This window comes from Microcaecilia unicolor, chromosome 2 (genome assembly GCF_901765095.1).
Source record: "Microcaecilia unicolor chromosome 2, aMicUni1.1, whole genome shotgun sequence".
NCBI lineage: Eukaryota > Metazoa > Chordata > Amphibia > Gymnophiona > Siphonopidae > Microcaecilia > Microcaecilia unicolor.
This window is the reverse complement of record NC_044032.1, coordinates 390,355,108-390,373,714: the sequence shown is the minus strand read 5'-3', so window position 1 is coordinate 390,373,714 and position 18,607 is coordinate 390,355,108. Positions and strand designations below refer to the sequence as shown.

Here is an 18,607-nt window from a genome sequence, read left to right as displayed (position 1 = left end):
ACATGGGGGGGGGGGGGGGGGAGCTTTATAAAATGACCCCCTCAGCATGGGTTCCAGCTAAGTCTTCTCAGCTTAAAGCACAGATATTTTCATGTAGTTATAGGGTGTGAGCACTGCAGTGTGGAAGATATGGACTTCTACCTGAAGCAGCCACCTTCATCTTAGGTTGAACACTCCGGTGGTGGCAATCACCAGAATCTGGTTATACAAAATCGGTGTTGGGAGGGGCGGTACTGGACACAGCAAAATTGTAGATATAAACACATATACAGCTGAAGAAGCTTACGACAGGAGGGCCAGGCAGGAGCATATAACAGGATAACAGCAGGGAGTTGGGAGCTAGAGAATACCAAGATGACAGCATGGAATTCAGGATCCAGAGAATAGCAGGAACTCAGCAGGGTCACAGACACAGAGGTAGATAGTAGAGGAGTATGATCTGGCAAATTATGATAGGTGAAATCTATGTATATATTCAAATCAGGGTAGAAAGTGTTCTCAACCAAGATGGCCTTTGAAAGGAAATGGAAACCGTAGAACAGGTAGGAGTAATCACACTGACTCCTGCTTCTGGATAGAGCAGACACCTGCCCTCCCAGCTGAGCCATTTGCAAGCATGCAGTGGGACTTCATAGGTTGCCCTAACGGTAAACAAATGTTATTGAACCTAATGAATAAAAGTTATAAATATTCAGACCCAAATTCATATAGTTCAGTATTGCAGTCATTCAAATCCTCCCCTTCCCCCCTTTTAGAACAAAACAATTCTATTGAACAATTATATAAATTCAACAGTCAACAGTTATATTCTCAAATATATCTTATACATAAAATCCCAAAAGAACATACATTTACCCATTCCCCCCCCCCCCCCCCCCAAAAAAAAAAGACAAAATAACCCATGGTATTTTATTTGAATATTTATCTCATAGTAAGAAAATAATAGCTACCTCACTCCAAAGCAAGAAATGAAAGGGTGTACTCTTATCCTTCCCATCACCATCATGAGACTCCCAAGGATAACATACATAACAGAGAAAATGAAAATAAAAACACACACTTCCCTGTTACTAAGGGAAGTGAGTGGACTGGAGGAGTAGCATAGTGAATAGTGCACCAGTCTTGACATCCAGAGGTGGTCAGTTCAAATCCCACTGCTGCTCCTTGTGATCTTGGGCAAGTCACTTAACCCTCCATTGCCTCGGGTACAAACTTAGATTGTGAGCCCTCCAGGGACAGGGAAATACCCAGTGAACCTGAACATAACTCACCTTGAGCTACTACTGAAAAAGATGTGAGCAAAATCTAAATAAATTAACTAAATAAATAAAATAATCCATGGCATGTGAAAAGAAAAATAGATTAAAATGTATTAAGAATCAAGTTCCTGGCTGTATAAGGTAGGGATTGAATATAAACATCCCAAATTGCAAGAAACAACGTTCTGTTTAGGAGAGCACTTTGCTCGCCTCTCTTTGTTCCAGCAGCATCGGTGCATGCATTTGGTTCTTCCAGGCCCAAAAGATGGAGTCTTATTATTGATCCCCACTTCACAGGTTATCCCTATACACATCATAGTCATCAAAGGTCTACAATGTTAGGCCTTTGATGTCAGCAGGGACAACCGCAAAGCTGCTGCCTGGTGGGCAGTATAGCCCATTGTTTTTTTCAATCAATAAATGTCATTAAAGTGGGCGGATCAGTGTCCTGTAGTCCAGTTTAGATCCATGAACCTTAACGCCCACCCCAGCATGAAAAGAAGTCTCCATGGGGAAATGCTGAGTACTTCTGGCCCATTATGTCACCCCTATGAAAAAAAAGTCTATGTGAAGATTATATTGAGGGGCATTTTCAATATGACGTCTAAGTCCGACTTTGGACGTTTTGCAAAAAATGTCCAAAATCTAAATAGCAAACAAGGTCATATTAAAAAAAGAAAAACGTCTATATTTTGTTTTCGAAAATAGAAGGTTTTGTGATTTGGATGTTTTATTTTTTGGTCCATTATTGAAAAAAAAAATAAAAAGGTCCAAGTGCAAAATGCACAAAATCGAGCCATTGGGATGTAGGAGGAGCTAGAATTTTTAGTACACTGGTCCCCCTGACATCGCAGGAAAGCAGTAGGGCACCCTAGGGGGCACTGCAGTGGACTTCTTAAAATGCTTCCTGGTACACATCTGACCATTGCTCTCTTACCTTGTCTGCTGAGCACCCCCCCCCCCAAACCCATCGAAAACCCACTTCCCCCATCTGTACACCACTACCATAGTCCTTACGGGTAAAGGGGGTCACCTATATGTGGATACAGTGGGTTTCTGGTGAGTTTTGGAGGGCTCACAGTTTCTTCCACAAGTGTAACAGGTAGAGGGAGGTAGAAGCACCTGCACTGCACCCACCACTAGACTACTTCAGGGGCCTGCATGCTGTTCTAATGGACCTGAGTATAACATCGGAGGCTGGCAAGTAATATTTTTCATCACATTTTTGGGAGGGTGGGAGGAGGTTAGTGACCACTGGGGGGAATAAGGGGAGGTCATCTGTTTATTTAGGGCACCTTTTTGTGCCTTTTTTCGTTATAAAAACAGGTCTAGCTCAAAATGTCTTTTAGTCCTGCACGTTTTTGCTTTCTTCCATTATAGCTGAAAAATGAAGTCTCTGGAACGCCCAAGTTCCGCCCTGAACACGCCCACTTCTGACAGACTTCAAAGAAAAACATCTAAAAATTGGTTTTGAAAATACTGATTTGGACGTTTTTGTGAGATATTTAGATATTTTTTTGTTTGAAAATGAGCCCAATTGTATATTAACATTTTAACAGAAAAATCTTGAAAAATTGGAAAATACTTGTAATAAAGTTGTGGGACTCTGTTGTTTTATGACCTTAGAAAATATATACAATTATAGCTAAAACAGAGAGCAGTCCCCACCCAAAGGTAAAATACTACTGTTTTAATCTGATTATCTCAGTTAAGTATCCCCTTTTGAAGATTTCATTTCATTGATTAGACTTGTAAGGCACCTAATAGCAAAAATGCTCCATAAAGGTAAGGAAGCAAAATAACAAAACTAACATAAAATATATTTTAAACTCACCAAACTAATATAATTCATTACAGGCATAAAGACATATAACAGCATATTTTTTTTTTTCTTAAAGATGCATGCTAACATCCTCAGCTAATCCTGGTTTTATTATTGTTTGTTTATTCACATTTGCTGTACCAATTTTGCTAACTTGTAGATCAAAGCAGTTTACAATCTTAAAAATGCAAAACAAATTAGCAATAAAGGAAGTACAAAAATTAGACAGCAAAGTATAAATTCCATTCATACCAAACGAAAACCTAAAAAAGGCAGACAGAGCAGAGTAAAATAAAAGGAAAGAGGACAGAAACGAAGGGGTAGGGAGAAGAAAAAGGCATTAACCCAGTAGTATGGAATTGCAATCAACCTAGGGAGGTGCAAAGGCAAAATGAAACAGCCAGATTTTTAAAGTTTTTAAGGGACGACTCAGCTCGAGTAGAACGTGGCAAAGAATTCCATAAAGAAGGAGCTGCAAAGAAGAAAGCCCGGCTCCTGGTAGAGTCCTGGTGAGCCTGTTTCAAACCTGGTAGCACAAGACAATGGTCATTGAAAGAACGAAGTGAACAGACTGGGGAGTATGGAATTGGGAGAGATAAGTATAGAGACAGCCCTATCTTAAGTGACTTGAAAGTAAGTATAAGAGTTTTAATATTATACGTTGTTCAACTGGGTGCCAGTGGTTTATGGAAAAAGTATTATTCTCTCCTTTTCCAGAGAATTCTTATAATGGATTTATCTTTAATTATAGTTTAAAACACACATAGAAAGAAGCAATAAATAGCTTACACCTAGAGTATAGAAATCTTTCTATGTTTTCTCCTATGTCTCTCCACATAAAAGTGTCTGGGATGGGGGGTGGAGATCCTCTTAATTCCTAAAATTAGGACGCTGTTCCTGTTGTATGAAAGGTTGAGAAAATGTGGATTAAAATTATCTTCAGCAATATACTGTAATCTCACTTCCCACCAGTGAGAGGCCAGACTGATAGACCTGCTTCTGAGCTGCTAAAGGGGATATCAAATTCTTGTATTTCAGCTTTTTGATGGCCACTTTGATACGACAATTGGACACAAAGTGGAGAGTGAGAGTTACAGGAGAATTGCAGAAAGCATTGGCTGCTGCCCAGAGAACATTTTGTTTCTAACAGATGTCTCTAAAGGTAAGAGACTTGACTGTCATTTTTTTTTAACTTATGTTTAACAGCCAACAAAACTTCAGTGATGAGTTTTATCACAGTTAGCACGTATAATCAGTTAGCAAACAAGAAGCAATAAACAGAACGCTACCCCCTTAACTCCTTCTCACCCTCTTCCCTACACCCAATTAGTCCCCCCAGGGCACCTAAGCCTCACCCTGCCTCCTTTGTACTTCTCATTGTGCCCTTTGTCTTCGTATGAAGAAGAGGACTACTACTACTTATCACTTGCTCAAGAAGCCCAGAGAGAGAAACCTTTTGGGGCTCGGTCTGGTCCTTTGGCATCAGCACCGAGATCGGCGGAGTCAACATCGTCATCTAGGGACGCATCGACGTCGGGAGTAGAGGTATGCATGGCTTCTGAGAGGCCACGGCATGCTGAGAGCAGTGAGGCATCGACTTGGTCTCCACCTGTCTCGAGGTCTCGTTCTATGCATGCTCCCTGGGACCGTCCATCGTTGGACCCGACCCCAAGATGACATGAGGATTCGACATCATCCTCGTCGGCACCGAGGAGTCTCAATGACGTGCATCGAGCAAAGGCTAAGAAGCACCGTCACCGTTCCCCCTCAACACACAGTACCGGGAGCTCCGGGGCGTCGAAGGATTCGGCACCCAAGAAGTGTCGGCGCCGGGAGGACCGCTCCCCCGCCGTACAGGAGGTGCCGACGTGTCGGCCTCCCAGCAGACCGGTTCCTGCTCCCGAGCCTCAACCAATTCTGCCACCGACTGCTCCACTGGCCCTGCAGCCTTCTCTAATGGCGGCTCTCGACGAGCACATCCGGGCCTTAATTCTAGAGCCTCTGGAAGGACGGCTGCACCAGTCTGCTTCAGCGTCAGGGGTGCTTGCGCCTGCCGTGCTGTCTGCTGTAGCTGCATCTGGCCCTTCACCTGCGGTGAGGTCCTTGACCTCAGTGCTGCTTGCCGCTCCGATGTTGGCTGCCACCCAGGTTGACTGCCCGACCTTGGTGGAGGAAGCTTCACTGCAGTCCATGCGGGCGTCGGCCACTTGACACCACCATCGAAGACATCGGTCTTTGGCATCCGAGGCAGGCTCAGTCTTGGACATCCCTAAAGGAAGTGCTTTCCGATATTGAGGAGGAGTGCTCATGGGAGTCAGAAGAAGATCCCAGGTACTTCTCCGATGAGTCCTTTGGGATTCCCCCTGATCCTTCCCCTCCACCTGAAAGGAGACTGTCTCCTCCTGAGAGCCTCTGCTTTTCCTTGTTTGTATGGGAAATGGCTGAGGCCATTCCATTCCCTGCTGAAGTGGAGGATGAACCCAGGACTGAGTTGCTCGAGGTCCTGGACTACGTCTCTCCACCTAAGGAGGCAGTAACGGCTCCTTTGCATAAGGTACTCCAGGAAGTCCTTATGCGAAACTGGTCGTTCCCTCTGTCTGGCCCCGTGATCCCTAAAAAGACTGAGTCCCAGTATCGGATCCACGGTGAACCTCGGTTGATAAGGTCTCAGTTACCCCATAACTCCATGGTGGTGGACTCCGCCCTCAAGAGAGCCAAGAGTACTAGAGACTATGCCACGGCGCCCCCAGGCAGAGAAGCTAGGACCCAGGATTCTTTTGGGAGGAAGACGTATCAGGCCGTTATGCTCGCTGCCCATATCCAGTCTTACCAGTTCTTCACGAGCATCCACTTGCGGAATTCGGTGAGGCAGCTGTCTACCTTGGTCGATGCCCTCCCTCTGGAGCAGGCCGAGCCTTTTCACCAGTTGGTCAGGCAGCAGAAGGCATGTCGTAAATTCCTGGTCAGGGGCACATACGACACTTTTGATGTGGCATCCAGAATCTCTGCTCAAGGTATAGCGATGCGCAGACTCTCATGGCTGTGCATCTCTGACCTAGACCATTCGGTCCAGCAGAGGATGACAGGTGTATCTTGCCGGGGGGATAACCTTTTCAGAGAGAAGTTGGAAGAACTGGTCGACCAGATTAAGAAGCACACTGATGCTATGGCTTCTCTCTCCCGCCGGGTGCCTTCTGCTACATCCTCCTTATCTAGGAGGTTTTGGGGGGCTGCGGAGTGCTCCCTATTCCAATGCTAGGCGTTTGTACACTCCGGCATCCCACCAGCCTACTCAGGCTCAACCCCAGCGCGCTTGTTCTCGTCAGTAGCGTACCCAAGGCCCCTGCTGCTCCCCAGCAAAAGCAGGGGACGGGCTTTTGACTGGCTCTAGGGAAGCATAACCTCAATAAAAGTGTCCGTTCCGGACGACTTGCCAGTTTGGGGGAGGTTAAAGTTTTTTCACCAAAGTTGGCCTCTTATAACCTCCGACCGGTGGGTTCTTCAAATTGTCCGGTTAGGATACGCCCTCAATCTGGAATCCACACCTCCAGATTGCTCATTCATACAGCTCCCAGCACAGCCAGGTACTTGCAGAGGAACTCCCCGCTCTTCTACAGGCCCATGTAGTCGAACCACCAGGGGAAGAAGGGCTGGGATTCTATTGTGCAGAAGAAAACTGGGATGCGTCCCATTCTAGACCTAAAGGCCCTAGGGAAACCATGATCCTGATTGCACCCTTCTGGTCGCATCAGATTTTGTTCACAATTATTCTGGAATTGTCCTCTGAAGAACCATTGAGATTGGAGTGTTTTCCGACCCTCATCACTCAGAACGAGGGGTCATTTCTACATCCCAACCTCCAGTCTTTGGCTCTCACGGCCTGGATGTTGAGAGCATTGAATTTGCTTCCTTGGGTCTTTCGGAGGGTGTCTCTCGGGTCTTGCTTGCTTTCAGGAAATATTCCACTAAGAGGCGTTACTCTTTCAAATGAAGGAGGTTTGCCGTCTGGTGTGACAGCAACGCCATATCTTGTCCTACACGGACCCTGCTTGAATACCTTCTACACTTGTCGGAGTCTGTTCTCAAGACCAACTCAGTAAGGGGTCACCTTAGTGCAATCAGTGCTTTTCATCAGCGTGTAGAGGTTAAGCCTATCTCTGGACAGCCTTTAGTTGTTCGCTCTATGAGAGGTTTGCTATTGTCAAAGCCCCCTGTCAAACCTCCATCAGTGTCAAGGGATCTCAACGTCATTCTCACCCAGCTGATGAAAGCTCCTTTTGAGCCACTGAATTCCATCTGAAGTACTTAACCTGGAAGGTCATTTTCTTGGTGGCTGTTACTTCAGTTCTTAGGGTCAGTGAGCTTCAGGCCCTAGTAGTGGATGCACCTTATACTAAGTTTCATCACAACAGAGTAGTCCTCTGCACGCACCCTAAGTTCCTGCTAAAGGTGGTGTCGGAGTTTCATCTGAGCCAGTCGATTGTCTTGCCAACATTTTTTCCCTGTCCTCATGCCCACCCTGGCAAAAGCAGCTTGCACACCTTGGACTGCAAGAGAGCATTGGCCTTTTACGTGGAGCGGACAAAGCCCTTCAGACAGTCTGCCCAGTTGTTTGTTGCTTTTGATCCCAACAGGAAGGCAGTTGCCATCAGAAAATGCACAATTTCCAGTTGGTTAGCAGATTGTATTTCCTTTGTTTATGCCCAAGCTGGGCTGACTCAGGAGGGCCATGTCACGGCTCATAATGTCAGAGCCATGGATGCGTTGGTGGTTCACTTAAAGTCAGCCTCCATTGAAGAGATTTGCCAAGCTGCAACGTGGTCTTCAGTCCACACATTCATATCACACTACTGCCTTGAGCAGGATACCTGACGCGACAGTTGCTGCTGCAGAATCTGTTTGGGATTTAGAATCCAACTCCACCCACCTAGGCCCATTTTATTCTGTTCCAGGCTGCACTCTCAGCTAGCTATATATAGTTTCAGGTTAATCTACGTTTTGTCCTCGGCGTTGCGAGGCCAGTTGACCAAACTTTATTGTTTTGCTGGAGCCTGGATGCTAGGGATACCCTAGTTGAGAACAACTCAGCCTGCTTGTCCTCAGAGAAAGCGAAGATACTTACCTGTAGCAGGTATTCTCCGAGGACGGCCCACCTCCCCTTGGAGTTGTTTGTTTTCCATTTGCTTTAGACCTTAACTGAGAAGTCAGTCCGCGCATGTGCAGTGCGCTACGGCACGGGTACCAGAAGGCTGTGGCAAAAATTTTTTCTTTTTGCTATTGCAAATGCCGATTCCCTGGCCAATGCGGGCGTCGACCCAGTTGTGAGAATAATCAGCCTGCTGTCCTCTGAGAATACCTGCTACAGGTAAGTATCTTCACTTTACTTTCAAGAGGGTAATTTTTATGACAGGTTGCCTAGGTTGGAACTGCTAAGAGAGGGCTATTTTATAAAGGTGACTTGGGTGTCTGTATGCGTTTTTGTAAAATAGCCTCACAAACCTTCAGCAAGAATCAGGTAAATGCACCCAAATGCATTGGTGTAGATTTACAATGTATGTGTGTGCGCTTTATAAAATGCATTTGTATATTGTAACTCTGCCTGTGCTGAGCCCAAGTTTGTTTATTTATTTAAAAATTTCTAAAATTCACAAAGAAAACCAAACTGTGCTCAGTCCATTCAGAGATATTAACCATACGCTTTATGTGTGGTGTGTACTTAAAGATCTTACCTTCTAAAAATGCATCCTACATCTGAGTATCGATGAGTATGTATTAAGGTTATATCAAAGAACAGAATTTACTTTTAGTAGAAAAGGATGATTGAACATAACCTACTTGACCAGAGATTTAAATTGAATTAACAACAATTTTATCCAGGTGTCAAAGAACACTTAGGTCATTATTTTTTTCCTAAGTTATTCAGTCTGTTTCAACAGAGGCAAAAGCGGCGGAGGAAGCAGGAGTACACGTGGCCATGGTTGTGAGACCTGGGAATGCACCACTAACAGATGATGAGAAATTACACTACAGTCTTATCATGTCTTTCAGTGACCTCTCCTTGCTGCCTTTGTTGTGAGAGATGATCAGAAGCATATAAGGGTAAGTACCAAGTAGTGTCACCCTTAAGGAGTTATTTGTTGCCGTGAAGCTTGACTGTACTGTTAAGCTGCTCGAGGCAGGGACCAACACTTGTGTAATTTCGCTTGTGCTGTGTGCACTGATAGTTGGGGATTTAAATGAACATGATCAGTCATGACCTGAAAGGCAAGGTGATGTCACAAGAACACGAGATGACCGTGACCATTCACCAATGAAAAATAACCAACCAGCTTTTATATAGTTTTGCTCATGAGACTTCAATAATTTCCAGCCACATTACTCCCTCTCTTTCTGCCAGAGAACTGGGATATAAATACACTGTTGGTATGACTTGAGGTGCATCGAAAGTGAGAAAATAACTCCTTGATTAAAGGAAGAAGAAAAAATTAACATAAATTGTGAGGTATCAACTGAGGAGGTTCCAGCGTGTGTAGTATTCAGTAAAAACAACATATTCCTTGTCATGAACAGCAGATGAATCCATTAACTGATGGGTTGTATCCGCCTACCAGCAGGTGGAGATAGAGGACACTATGTTGTTCCTGGACGCCCCACTCCTTCTGCCTTCAGTATAGTATATCTCTGTCTCCCAGCAGGTGTGGACGTCGCTTCTCAGCTCCTGGATTTCTGCCTGGGGTGGCTCCTGTGCTTTGCCAGTAGAGCAGGGGGTGTTGTGGCTGGTGGTGCCCACTTTAGAGGCATACTTGGTTATCCCTGTCCCTGCCTTACCCCATTCCCCCTCCTCCCAGAGTTTCTCTGTGGCTGCCTGCCTCTAACTTTCCTCACAGTAAAAAAAAAAAACAGAGAGAGGCTTTCTCCTGAGCTCCTGGTTTGGTGCAGCTTGACCGCAGCTCGTTTGACTCGGACTCCTGAAATGAGAGTGGTGCCCAGCTCCTCCGGGGAGGTTCCCGCTGATAGCGCTCTGTGCGGGGTAAGTTTTGGTGCGAAGGCGCCATTTTGTTTTCTGTATTTGATGGCTGCTGAAGGGGTTAAGCGCTGCTTCCACTGTGGGAAACGCAGATCAGCAGCCGGGCTTTGCAGCACATGCTGCCTAGATGCTAATGCTGCCACAAGCGTGGCGGGCGGTGATTCTTCCCGTCCGCCGGAGTTGGCAGCGGCCGCCATCTTGGAGGTACCGCGTGACTCGACCCTCGCGGTTGCGGAGGGGTCTGAGTGCAAGGGGACGCCTCGTTTTGAGGTTTCTAGAGGAGCTTTTGCCTCCGCTTCCCCCAATGTGGGGGTGGATGTACAAGGTGAGTTTTTCTCCCCTGAATTTGTGCTGCTGATGCATAAGGCTTTTATGTTAAAAAGAGCACTGCCTGAAGCTCCTGACAATTCCTGTCGGTCTGGGTTGCCTCCGGTTCTTGATAGCCCAGCGTCTGCTAAAGACTTTATTTCTTCCCACGAGCTTTTGGCTGACGCTAAGCTGACGAGTGAATACCCCGTCTGAGGGGGGACTCTTCATTCTGTTCTCCCCCATGGTCTAGTTTCGGGGAGTCTGAGGGGTTTGGCAGGCCCTCACGGAGTGATGATCCAGATGAGGGTGGCTGCTTGCCACAGGAGTTGGATGACCCTAAAGCGGTTCGGATTTTCCACCGCGACGAGCTGCCAGCTCTCATTTCTGATGCCTTACAGGCCCTTTGTATTGAAGATCCTGACGAGGGCGCTGCCTCTTCTATTAATCCTAGGATGGCTAGCACTAAGAAGCCTTCTTGGGCTTTTCCTGTGCATGCTTCCATCCAAGAGCTTATTTCAGCTCAATGGTCTGACCCTGAGGGTCCCTTGAAGGTGGCCAGGGCTATGTGTCACCTTTACCCCCTGAGGGAAAGTCAGTTGACCCTCTTTGGGATGCCTAAAGTGGATGCTTTAGTCACGGCTTTGACTAAAAAGACTATTCTCCCGGTGGAGGGAGGGGTTGCTTTGAAAGATATGCAGGACCGGCGGCTGGAATCCGCGCTGAAGCGGTCCTTTGATATCTTGGGCCTTTCCTTACAGGTGGCTATTTGCAGTTCCTTTGCAGCCCGGGCCTGCCTTTCCTGGTTGCAGCAGGCGGTTGAGCAGCCCGCCGATGGAGCGGGTTCCCTCGCTGAGGTCGGCCCGCGTATGGAGTCTGCCCTGTCTTTTTTTGGCTGATGCCCTTTATGATCTGGTCTGAGCTTCGGCTAAGCAGATGTCTGTGGCGGTTGCTACCCGCCGCCTTCTTTGGCTCCGGCATTGGGCGGCTGACATGGCCTCTATACAAGGCTGGTGAGGTTACCCTTTCGGGGCCTTCTTTTATTTGGGGAGGATTTGGAGAAGATTGTTAAGGACCTAGGGGACTCTTAAGTCCCAACGGTTGCCTGAGGATAGGCCGAGGCCTTCTTCCAAAAGTCCTTCTTTTCCCTCCTGTTCCAGGCCACATTTTCGTGAAGCTCGCAGGTATCACCTGGGGCACTGTATGGGGTTTGGTCAACGTACCCGTTGCCAGCAGAGGAACTCCTTTCGTTTGGACAAATGTGCGTCGTCGTCCGGGCAACGTGCAGGAGTTCAGGGGCGTCCTCCACAATGATGGGGCTCCGGTCCACTCGTCGGTTCCCGCAGTAGGGGGTCGTCTCCATCTTTTTCGAGGAGTGGATCAAGGGTACTTCGGATCAGTGGGTCCTAGTCCTGATCAGAGAAGGTTACCGGCTAGAATTTGCCATCCCAGTAGGAGACACGTTTTTGGAGTCCCGATGCGGCACTGCCGTCAAGAGGGCGACAGTATACGAGACCTTGCAGGTGTTGCTGAAGCTCGGAGCGGTGGTTCTGGTTCCTCCCGCTGAATGCGGCTGCGGTCGCTACTCCATCTATTTTGTGGTGCCTCGAAAAGGCGGGTCGTTCAGACCTATCCTCGACATAAGAGGCAACGAGGCCTTAGGAGTGCGACACTTCCGCATGGAAACCCTGCACTCCGTCATTGCGGTGGTACAGCCAGGAGAGTTTCTCACGTCTCTGAACCTCAAGGAAGCGTACTTGCATATTCCCATCTAGCCACCGCATCAGCGGTTTCTCCAGTTTGCGGTATTGAGCCAACATTTCCAGTTTCACGCCTTGCCTTTCGGCCTGGCGACTGCCCCTCGGACTTTTTCCAAGGTCATGGTGATAGTGGCTGCCTTTTTCAGGCGAGAGGGTATCGGAGTTCACCCTTATCTTGACGACTGGCTCATCAGAGCAGATTCGGCAGACGAGAGTCAACTTGCCACAGCCAGAGTTGTTACAGTTCTTCAGACTCTGGGCTGGGTAGTCAATATGCCCAAAAGTCACCTGACCCCCTCTCAGTCTCTCGAGTATTTGTGGGTCCGGTTCGACATGGCTTCGGGGTTCGTTTTTCTTCCCGACAGCAGGCGGCTCAAGCTTCAGAATCAGGTCTGCCTGCTTCTGCGGCTGCCTTGCCCTCGTGCTTGGGACTTTGTTCAGCTCCTGGGATCGATGACAGCCACCATAGAGGCGGTTCCCTGGGCGAGAGCTCACATGAGACTAGGAATACCAATGCAGACTACGGTGGCTTCCTGCGGCCCAGCGCAGTATGGATTGGTGGCTTTCTGACAGCAGGCTGCGGCAGGGGATGCCACTGGCTCTTCCTTTTTGGTGTCTGGTGATAACGGATGCCAGCCTTTTGGGCTGGGGAGCTCATTGCCAGGGATGCTATGCTCAGGGTCTGTGGTCCACCGCAGAAGCAGGATGGTCCATCAGTCGCTTCTCTTCTAGCCTTCCACAGGACGCTGAAGGGTCTTCCTGTCCGAGTTGTGTCGGACAACACGACAGCAGTGGCCTACATCAATCGCCAGAGCAGCACTCAGTGCAGGGCCCTGGTTGCGGAGGCGTCTCAGATCTGCGACTGGGCCGAGCGCCACCTAGAGCTTCTTTCTGCGGCTCACATAGCCGGTCAGAGCAAAGTGCAAGCCGATTTCCTTAGCAGACATCAAATCGACCTGGCGGAATGGGAACTGGCAGACGAAGTTTTTCTTCAGATTTGTGCCAAATGGGGGACTCCAGGCTTGGATCTCATGGCATCAAGCGTAAAGGCCAAAGTCCCTCGCTTTTTCAGCAGAAGGAGAGATCCTTGCTTGGCGGGGTTGGATGCTCTGGCTCAACCTTGGCCCTCGGGCCTCCTGTATGTATTCCCTCCTTGGCCTTTGATAGGGCGAGTTCTACTTCGGATTCGTCTGCACCGAGGATTGGTGATTTTCTTCACCCTGGATTGGCCAAGGCGTCTCTCTGGCGGATGCTGGTGGACGCGCCTCTTCCTTTGCCTCGGGTTCCAAAACTTAGTTCAGGGTCCAGTGACTATGGAAGATCCTTGCCACTTTGGTCTTACGGCCTGGCTCTTGAGAGGGCGCAATTGAGGGACAAGGGCTATTCTAATAAGGTTATTGCCATGCTTTTGCAGGCTCGCACGCGGTCTACCTCTGCAACTTACGCTCGGATCTGGTGCACATTTGAGGCGTGGTGTATGCAAAAGTCTATCTCGCCGACTCTGGCGACAGTCTCGCTCTTGCTGGACTTTTTGCAGGATGGGCTACAAAAGGGCCTGGCCTACAATTCCCTTAGAGTTCAAGTGGCAGCGTTGGCCTGCTTCCAGGGGAAAGTCTCCAGATTGTCCCTTGCAGCTCATCCGGATATTCTCCGTTTTCTCAAAGGGGCGCTTCGTCTCCGTCCTCCTTTGCTGTTGCCTTGTCTGGCTTGGAACCTGGGGCTCGTGTTGAAGGTGCCCCAGCGATCTCCGTTTGAGCCTCTTAAACAGACTTCTGAGAAGGATGTGACTTTCGACAATTTTTTTAGTGGCAATGACGTCGGCTCGAAGAGTGTCTGAGCGTCAGGCTCTTTTCTGTCGGGATCCTTTTCTGCAGTTCTTGGAATTTGGGGTAACTGTTCGTATGGTGCCTTCTTTTCTGCCTAAGGTGGTTTCAGCTTTTCACCTCGACCAGCCCATCTTTCTTCCTTCCTTCTCTAAGGAGGAGTTTCCGGACTCCTTTGAGCAATTGCGCCTTTTGGATGTCCACAGGGCTCTGTGGCAGTATCTGCAGATGTCAAATGAGTTTAGGAATTCTGATCATTTATTTGTTCTGTTGGCAGGTCCCTGACGGGGGTTTCCGGCATCTAAGGCCACTATAGCCCGACGGCTTAAGGAACTCATTTTTTCGGCTTATCTGCTTTCAGGGTGGTCGCTGCCTGAAGCATCTACAGCGCACTCTATGAGGGCAATGTCCTCTTCGTGGGCTGAAATGGGTGTTTTTTCTCTTCAGGAGATCTGTCGTGCGGCTACCTGGGCTTCTCAGCTCTCTTTCGTGCGGCATTACAGGCTGGATGTGGCAGCGCGGCAGGATGCGCATTTTGGAGCGCAAGTGCTTGCTTGCAGAGTTGCCTGTTCCCACCCTACTTAGGGAGTGCTTTTGTACATCCCATCAGTTAATGGATTCATCTGCTGTTGATGACAAGGAAGGGAAAATTAGGTTCTTACCTTGATAATTTTCTTTCCTTTAGTCACAGCAGATGAATCCATGATCCCTCCCTGACTGACTTTACTTTTGTACAGACATTGTGCCTCATCAGGAGTACTTGAAGACAAGCTATCAGAGTTTCTACATGCTGTTTTTATTGCAGGAGGTTGATAACATCCCTCCTTTGTTTGGTTATTGCCCCGGTTCTGGGGCGTTTGTTCTCTGTGAGGAAAGTTTGTTATATTGCCTTTTTTATTCACTCTGCTTTGGAAGTTTCATATACTGAAGGCAGGAGTGGGGCATCCAGGAACAACATAGTGTTCTCTATCTCCACCTGCTGGTAGGCGGATACAACCCATCAGTTAATGGATTCATCTGCTGTGACTAAAGGAAAGAAAATTACCAAGGTAAGAACCTAATTTTCCCTTGAGGCTCAGAAATTCAAATGATAACAGTTGTGGGAAATAATGGTAAGAATACAGGGCTTTGCAGATCAATCAATACTTGCTGAGAGTAGACTGAATTTTCTTGCTAAAAATATAGGCAATGGCCATAATGAAGATCCAATTCATGAAAGTCCTCTGAAGCAAGGAGGCAAATAAGGACAGATTTTGGACTGTTAAATACAATTTATGAATTATCCAAAACTGAAGAACTAAGTTCAGCTAAAGCACAGTTTACCTCAAAACAAGCATTTCCTGTTGCTGCTGTCACTGAAGTCACTCAACTATAAATCTCAATGGCTTACAATGTCATCGTAACCTTAAGTGATCATTAGTTTCCTGCATGGCTGGCTGGAGTTCATTTTATATGCTGTACCACAATAACAAAAAATAAAAGGAATTAAAAAAAACGAATCTGATCCTAAACTCATGGCTTTTGATGGCAAGCTATACTGTAAGTGTTCATTTACTGTAGTAGTAATCTTTACTATCCTGTGATATACTATGCAGAGGACGGCTTCCTCACCCAGAAATAAACTACCAGTAAATTTAAAGTAAAAGAAAGTAGGTAACTTTCACTTAGGGGTCCTTTTACTAAGGTGCACTGAAAAATGGCCTGTGTGGGTTTTGGGTGCGCGCAGAATCATTTTTCAGCACACCTGTGAAAAAAGCCTTTTTAAAATTTTTGACAAAAATGGACTTGCAGCAAAATCAAAATTGCCGTGTGCCCGTTTTGCATCTGAGACCTTACCGCCATCCATCGACCTAGCGGTAAAGGTCTCATGAGGTAACCAGGCAGTAATGACCTATGCGCGCTTAATGCTACTTGGCACGCGTCCGATACGCATGGCAGAAAATAAAAATTATTTTTTGGCTGCGAGTATTTGCTGCACCAAAAATGAAATTACCATAAGAGCCATGCAGTAGCTGTGTGGTATCTCCATTTTGGTGCGCAATGGGCCCACGTAGGCGCTTACGGAGCTTAGAAAAAGGGCCCCTTAGAGCACTACTTCCCATGTCCATCCTGGACATATCCCATTGTCAGTCAGGTTTTCAGGATATCCACAATGAATATGTAGGAGATTGATTTGCATACACTGTCTTCATTTATGTAAATCTTTCATGCATACTTAATTGTGGATATCCTGAAAACCAATGTGGAAAACGCTGACTTAGACTACATTTTTTTTCCCAGCAGGTGATTTGGAGCACTGATGTACAGTCTTGTCTTTACTTCTGTTGTAGTGTGGCTAGGCTTTCACATCTTTAATCAAAATTTCTTTTCATAGAGCTGTGGCATTCACTGCCACTCCTCGAGGGCTGCAAACTGTATCAGATTTTCAGGCTGTCCCTAATGAATATGCATACAATGGATGTCGTTATTATGCAACTCTGTCTTACATATTGAGTATGATATCCTGAAAACAAGACCCATTTGTGACCCTCAAGGACTAGGAGTTAGTACCACTCATCTAGATCAGGGTTCTTAACCAGTTCTCAAGACACACCTATACAGCCAGGTTTGAAGGATGTGCAGTTTTTCTTTCCACTTGAGAAAGGTTCTAATGATCCATCTTTAAAACTTACATAGTAGATGACGGCAGATAAAGACCTGTACAGTCCATCCAGTCTGCCCAACAAGATAAACTCATATGTACTACTTTATATGTATACCTGACCTTGATTTATCCTTGCCATTTTCGGGACATAGACCTTAGAAGTCTGCCCAGTACTTGCCCCGCCTCCCAACAACCGGTGCTACCACCCAATCTCCAGTAAGCTTCCGAGGATCCATTCCTTCTGAACAGGATTCCTTTGTTTACCCCACACATTTTTGAATTCCGTTACCGTTTTCATCACCACCTCCCGCGGGAGGGCATTCCAAGTATCCACCACTCTCTCTGTGAAAAAATACTTCCTGACATTTTTCTTGAGTCTGCCCCCCTTCCTCATTTCATGTCCTCTAGTTCTACCGCCTTCCCATCTCCAGAAAAGATTTGTTTGCGGATTAATACTTTTCAAATATTTGAATGTCTGTATCATATCACCCCTGTTTCTCCTTTCTTCCAGGGTATACATGATCAGGTCAACAAGTTTGTAATTCAAATCCTATACCGTTTTTGTTTGACAACTGTACTTTAGTTCAAGAGAAGAAAGCTTACAGCAATGGAAGTTTAAGTTTGCAGATTTGAATATGACAATGGAAGAACATCACTGAGGTACCGAAGGAGAATTTGAAAAGTGACTCGAGGAGTCAACATGGTGTTGACAAAAGGAAAACAGCTATAACATCCATTTAAAAAAGAGCGTTTATATAATAACTTTGGTTGATATACACCATTAATGATTGCAACAAGAGAAGCTCTACAGCACAGAGAGGATTCCTTATAACATTTTGGACTTAATATAGAACACCAATTTGTAATAATAATGTTATGTATTTGTGCATTGATAAGAGGTGTTATATTGAAGAGTTAGCTTCATAGCTCCTTAAGGGTAAAGTGATTGTGGGTGGAATATAGTATAAATGGAGATGGTTATGATTTAGTATGCATGGATAGAATGTTATGTAAAAGACATAGAGGATTAGAAAAGTTGTTGGTTTTATAAGTAGATTTTGATACTAATAAAGAGTTTATAGTAAATAATGTGTAGTTACTTAATGGGGGGGGGGGGGGGGGGGAATAATGAATATGCATAAAATGTCTGCATGTTCATTACAGATAGCCTAAAAACCAGACTGGTTTTGTAGCCGTCCAGGACTGAATGTTGTTAACCCTGTCTCTTAAGGTAACTTAAAGGACAGCCTGGCTTCTGTAGTTCTGGAAACCAGAAATGATGACATTAAGCCTGCTGTCTGAATGTAAAGTGAAGCATGCCCTCCCTGTCCTTCATCATCCCACAACGTTGTACCATTATGATGCTCAGCTAGCATTATTGGTTTGAAAGCCACTAGCCTGTATTATACTTGGTTCTACATACTTGTCTCCAAAGGAACTGGCTAAGTGGAGGAGTGGCCTAGTGGTTAGAGCACTGATCTTGCAATCCAGAGGTGGCCGGTTCAAATCCCACTGCTGCTCCTTGTGATCTTGGGCAAGTCACTTAACCCTCCATTGCCTTAGTTACAGAGAAATATCCAGTGTACCTGAATGTAACTCACCTTGAGCTACTATTGAAAAAAAGTGTGAGCAAAATGTAAATTAATAAATAAATGTGCCAGAAATCTTCCACCACTGCTGGGTAGAACACTGTACTTCAGATCCCTTTCAGCTGTACCACAACTAGTGAAAAGACCATTCCTAAACTCCAGCTGGTATGTTAATATTACAGAGATCAATATTTGCTTGATTTGTATTACATATGTAGGCACATTTCACCAAGTGACAGTGCCTAAGGGAAAGGGACCATTCTCCTGTCTTGCTGTACTCATAGGCACAAATGGAGACATGTCTCATCCAGCTGCTCCAACTCTGATAACGTACATGACTTTATAGTATCTTTTTTTACCCAGTCCCAGACCAGACA

General features: G+C 46.3%; 1 protein-coding gene across 1 annotated transcript in view; it reads left to right on the top strand.

Moving 5' to 3' along the window:
- Window positions 1-17,731, top strand: part of ENOPH1 (enolase-phosphatase 1) — a 36,820-nt gene extending 19,089 nt beyond the window's left edge. Inside the window, 3 exon segments of the mRNA XM_030192138.1 lie at window positions 4,120-4,243; window positions 9,018-9,180; window positions 17,153-17,731. Of these exon segments, the coding sequence (XP_030047998.1) occupies window positions 4,120-4,243; window positions 9,018-9,157 (264 nt within the window). The 3' untranslated portion in view covers window positions 9,158-9,180; window positions 17,153-17,731.
- The last annotated feature ends 876 nt before the right edge of the window (window positions 17,732-18,607 follow it).